At 28.8% G+C, this 6,213-nt stretch overlaps 1 protein-coding gene across 1 annotated transcript; it reads right to left on the bottom strand.

The window, feature by feature from the left end:
• Positions 1-1,207: 1,207 nt before the first annotated feature.
• On the bottom strand, positions 1,208-4,503 carry LOC114120773 (BCL-6 corepressor-like protein 1). Its single transcript, XM_027982797.2, has 2 exons — positions 4,337-4,503; positions 1,208-3,188 (listed from the first exon to the last, which is right to left on the bottom strand). The coding sequence occupies exons 1-2, from the start codon at positions 4,352-4,354 to the stop codon at positions 1,398-1,400; spliced, it is 1,809 nt and encodes a 602-aa protein (XP_027838598.2). The 5' UTR covers positions 4,355-4,503; the 3' UTR covers positions 1,208-1,397.
• Between the last annotated feature and the right edge of the window lie 1,710 nt (positions 4,504-6,213).

Below are 6,213 nucleotides of genomic sequence, written 5' to 3'. Positions count from 1 at the left end.
TTGAATTACTGTAATTGAAAAATTCCTAACCCTGAATGTAAGAATAATATATATTTATATAACTATATAAAAATTTAAAATATTATATTAAATTGTAATTAAATAATACAATATACATCACTGTATACGAAAAAATGGTTGTTAAGATTCTACTTTATATCTGATGGACCATCATGGAAGCATATATCTCTGACTAGGATAGTAAAAATAAAATAATATATTTTATTATTCTCTTAGCACAATAGTCTGAACTAATCTTTACAAAATACAATCCACATAAATTATAAATTATAATTTATAGCCTATAAGTCAATACCAATATTTCATAAAATTGTGTGAACGAATTTATATTAAAAATAGATTAAATATTAACTAAATAAAATGTTAATTTTATTGTATATAGAACTTATACAAATGCCAAAAAGTCCAAATCTCTTTAGTTAATAATATTTTCCATTTCAATATGCAATTTTGTATTAGGAACCTTATTGTATCACACTTAAACCTTTTTAGAGAAAAAATAATCTTTATCAAAATGTATTTAAAAAATATAAATAATATACGAAAAAATATAAATTTAAATATCTATTAATAATTTGTTTAAAATAATCTTAATTATTACAAAACTTCATTATAATATAAGTAATAGTGGATTTTTTCGAATTTCTATAGTTAATATTTTTATTATTTACTATTTATTACGGTAGTTGAAACTAATATTAACATAAATTATTTATATTATTAAAATAAATAAATAATTTAACTAAAGATTAAAGAAACTATAAAAATTTAAGTTTAAAAACTGACGATATAGTCCAATTATACGGTAAAAGAGTGAATAACATTAATTATAATTGATCCATAGTAAACGAAAAAAAAACAGTTTATTTAAAAAACATTTCCTAATATTTAATTACCTTTATACATTTCAAATAATTTACACATTTAGCATATTAACTGTATTATGTTATGTTTAACATAAGTTGTAACTCCTAATATTTAATCAAAATACTCCTATATAAAATAAAAATATGTATCTGTAGTGTGATAGTTTATATCATCATAGCTATGAAACATTTTTTTCACTTTTCAGTAGACTAGATACTGTTTCATTGCATATATTTGCAAGTTAATATTTATTTTCAATTATACTGTATTATTGAATTTATGGTGTTGAAAAATATGAAATAAATACTCGTACATTAAATTAATTAATTGCACATACTTTTTTTATTTATAATTTTTATAATATTACAAATTACAAAGTTATCATTAATTTTTAAACTGCAAAATAAATTATAGCTTTCTAAAAAAGAAATATAGAACATTTTATCATTATTCAATAAACATTAAAAATAATGAAAATTCCATATCAGTAAACTTAAGTTTTCAACGGTCTATTTCTTTACAATGTCAAAGTTGTTAGCTTTCAATTCCTGTGACTTCAAAGACGTGCCTCCAATAGCCACAGAATCTTGACTGGCAGATCCAATGCTAGCGGACTTGATTAGAGATGATACATCAGATGATATTGAGTCAGCGGAGAAAGTGTTGAATGGGGCTGGTGTCGAAGATCCTAAGAAAGATTGTTGACCGAAATTGAAAGGCGCTGCAGATGAGCTAACAAAACCTTCTTGGACCACGTTTGAGCCGAAGAATCCAGCCGGGCTGGCAGTAGAACTGTATGTGGTTATTGGGCTAGCAGTAGAGCTGTAGAATGCACTACCAGTAGCTGGAGTAGAGCTGTAGAATGCACTACCAGTACCTTGAGCTAAACCAGATGAGAACGCTTTGTAACCAGATTGACCAATAAGAGCTTGACTGGATTCATATCCTAAAGCGACTGGAGATTGTTGATAATAGTGGACAGTGGCGAAACGTTGAGCTGGGGCTGCAACCGGGACTGGGACCTTGACTTCAACTGGGACTTGGACTGGGTATGGCACTCTCTTTTCTACTGGGTACGGGACTGGTCTGTCCACGGATACTGGAACCTTAACTTCTACTGGCACTGGAACTTTAACGGGAACGTCGTACCTTACTGGATAGGGAACCCTCTTTTCAACGGCATATGGGACTAATTTTTCTACTGGGTATGGCACAGCTTTTTCTACGGCGTATGGTACTGGCTTTTCGACAGCTACTGGGTATGGAACTGGTTTCTCTACTGGGTAAGGTCTGTCAACATTGACTCGCACTGGGTATGGGACGGGCTTTTCAACTGCGTACGGGACGGGTTTCTCGACTGGAACATGTACTGGGTATGGCCTGTCGACTGGGACTTTCACTTCATAAGGTACTGGCTTTTCAACTGGGTATGGCACTCTCTTCTCAACTTCAACTGGATATGGCTGAGGAACGTGAATTGGACGGTCTACATTAACGCGTACAGCGTATGGTACGTGTTTTTCTACAGTGACTTGGTATGGGTGTGGTACACGAACCAAAACGGGGTATGGAACTCTTTTTTCGACTTGGACGTAGTATGGAACTGGAACTTCCTTGGTGATGGTAACTTCGTGATGAGGTGCTGGGGCGTTAGCAACAGCTGGTACTTCAACAGCATCGTGGCTAATTGAGTCAGACTTGACGATTGCTCCTTGAGAGTATGATGGGGCGTAAGCTGAGTAGTATGAACCGTATGATGTAGCAAAAGCCGGTGATCTGTTCAGAACAACGGGTTCTGGGGTGGATGACACAACTGGTGAAGCTCCGGCCAATAAGGCTGAAGCGGGAGTGGAAGAATACGAAAAGCTTGAGTCCGATAATGCGGCGCTTGACACTGCGGCACCAGATAAGAAAGGTGCTGGTGTAGATGAACCAATTAAAGTAGCTGGGGTGGAAGAACCGAAAGATCCATCGAATAATGGAGCTGGGGTAGAAGATCCAATGAATGATGCTCCATCGAAAGATTGAGATGCAGCGGCGTTGGAGTAGGCATTCGACGCGAAAGAGTTGCCGAATACGAACGGAGCTGGTGTAGAGCTGTAAGAAACGGATTTGAATGGTGCAGCAGTCGTCGAATAAGAGCTACCAAATGCGAATGGAGCGGATGAACCAAATGTCTTTGCTCCAAATGAGAATGATGGGTTGAATAAAGTGTCCCTTTTCTTCTCTTCCTTATTTGCGGGCTTGACGTCCGCAAATGCGGTGGACACAACTAGGAGTCCTAGAAAAGCTAGCTGGATCTAAAAAATTAAGTTATAATTAAAATAATAATAACAATATTCGTATTGAAATATAATGTAAATGTAATAAATTATATCGAAAATCTAAACAAATTGTTATTGAAATTCGTAAAATATAATTTGTGTACCTACAGCTAATGTTATTCTATTGATTCATTACGTATTTTGCAACTCTTTTTATTAGATTTATTTTTTAATTTTTAATATAATGTGTAATTATAATAAATTTAAATAATAAATAAAACCTTATTTTTAACATGTAGAATAACTACAATAAGTTAAATCATTTCACTATATTATAATATGTTTAGTATTTTTTGTCAATAATTTTAGATTTTTGAAATTTTTGATTTTAGGTATCTAAAGTTATTTTTACGCAAGTGGTATATTAAATGTAAAATAAATGTTTATATTTTTAAATAACTAGGTAATTTATAATTTTACAAGTTTATCGTTTGTAATATATATCTTTATGAGTTATTTATAATCATATCATAAATAAATATTAATGAAATCAGTATTTCAAACGTTATAATATTATATACCTAATTTACAATTAAATAAAAAAATAAGTTTAAATATTATAAATGTACCTACTTACAAGTTACAAGTGTTTAAGAATAACGATTAATATGTCATTGCTAACTGTTGCATTTTGAATATTAATTATTACAGATTTTAATCATAATTATAATAAAGCATCATTTATGTATCTTCAATATTGTATAGATATAAATACCTATACAACATTATACGGTGAAAATTTTTCAAAGCGCGTTAAATGATTTACCTATTAGTTATTTCAAAAATGATTATCTACTAATATATTGTTACAATTTCACTCATAAGAATATTTAAAATAAATTTTGATTGTGAAAATCACGACTTTGTTTACCTACCTTTAGATTTACAATTAAGTACAAAAAAATGAAAACCTGGATAATAAGTTATACCAAATATACACTATGCAGTAATTTATAGATACTATTATATTTAAAATATTTATAATTTTTAGATGAATAAAATTCAAATTTTGTTAACTTAAAATGTTATGTTGTATTTTATTTTTAATATTTAGTAACACTAGTCGCTTAACTATACCTAGTATAATATGATAAGTATACAACAAAAATAATATTTGTACTTACCATAGCACTGGAAGCCATAATGCTTATCGCGTCTGACTTAATGGTACTGTTCAGTCAAGCAGCTACCAATTGACTGGATACTTTACTGAATGCCGGCCTTTACTATATATACCTACGCACGTCGACGCCACATTACATTGGACAGTCTCCAGCAATAATTATTGTTTAAAACCAGTAATCTGGGATGGGAGAATTTTTAAGAGACGTCAGAAAACGACAACTCCTCCTACCGATAAATTTTCGATCTCCGTTCCAAGTTTTTTTTATTACGGTTTTTTTTTTGTACTTTTAAATTTTATGCAACATAATATATACATATATATTTTATTTTAAATCGTATTATACATAATTTTTTTTGTCTATGTAAATGTTATTTCTTGTGGTCTTCTTGTGTCGAAAACCGGTCGTCAGTATGTTCATCCAAAGGTTTCACAACCATAATATTATTATATAGTCTCTACGACCTTCAACTGCTAAAATGTATACCCCATTCCATTGGTTCGCGACAATTTTGCACTTAATTTAGGGCATAGTCACCACAGTGTCACAGAATAACAATTACCTACGCATAGTAATCATATTAAAATTAATTTACAACACGAGCCAATTAATTGTAATAAAATTAAATAAACATAAAATTTAAATAGTATAAAATATGTTAGTTTATCATATAACAAGATGTAGGTATTATATTATTGTAGTTAAATGTACAACCATTATATAATATATATTATGGATAGACAATACATGTGTTTTGATTTCAAATTTTCTGACTAAAAATACACTAAAGATACTGCCATTACACTAAAACCAATTAAATCCAGTAAATTGTAAATTATTTTTTACGGTTTTATTAACAATTATAGTTTTGATGTATGATAGTTATAAATTAAAAAAAAAAAACATTGTTTTCAACTTAAGTAGGAAGGTACAAAACTGTGTAATATATATACACTTTTAAAGCATACATTGTATTATTTCATTGTTAAAATGCACAAAAACTGTTTAATCTAGTTTAAAGTTTATATTAATAATATAATGTATTATATAATATAAAAAGTACGATAAATTGTCTATAACTACCGTAAACCTAAAATAGTTTATTATCTAAAATTAATTTAAAATATTTAAACCTTAAAAAAATATTGAAATACATTAGATAGGTAGGTACAATTCTTCGAAATTATTTAGAATCTTATAGAAACATTAATATTATTTAATAATATGTTATATTTTAATTTTAATAACATAAATAATTTATTCAACTGCACCATTTTATCTATTACATTGATTTCGATTTTATGTATAGAACGACAAATGCATTGATTTTACAACGATGTACCTATACTTTTTTTATCGCTATTACACTTTTTCAAATAGAAAAATGTATTAACTTAGATATTGAATTCAGCCTATGTTTTATGGGTTTAAGTACTTTACATTTCAAGTGCAACAAATGCAATTCAATCATCTTAAAATATCGATTACAGTGATTATTTTTCGCAAATATAATAATTCTGCATCAAATATCAGTTTAATAAAATGTTAGGTACTAAAAATAAGCGGATGCTTAAAATTTTACTATTATATGATATAATAATAACTGGTTAGCTAGGTAACTTACTCATCTTTTCAAGTTTCCGTGCCTTATGTGTAGGTACATTTTTTCCTCTAATATACTTATTGTAAGTTGTAATTATAATCACAGATTACATATTTTAAATAAAAGCTATAAAAAAAAATTATAATAATATTTACCTACCTACGCCATATTTAGGCATATATTATTGAATTTTAATTTTTTAACAATTGTTTTTTTCATTTGTGAATATATTTATTTACAGTCAGTAGACTACTAAGTTTTAAGTTCATTCTAT

The sequence above is a fragment of the Aphis gossypii genome, chromosome 1 (genome assembly GCF_020184175.1).
Source record: "Aphis gossypii isolate Hap1 chromosome 1, ASM2018417v2, whole genome shotgun sequence".
In the NCBI taxonomy this organism is placed as follows: domain Eukaryota; kingdom Metazoa; phylum Arthropoda; class Insecta; order Hemiptera; family Aphididae; genus Aphis; species Aphis gossypii.
Note: the sequence above shows the minus strand (reverse complement) of the source record. Positions and strands in the feature narration are given on the sequence as shown.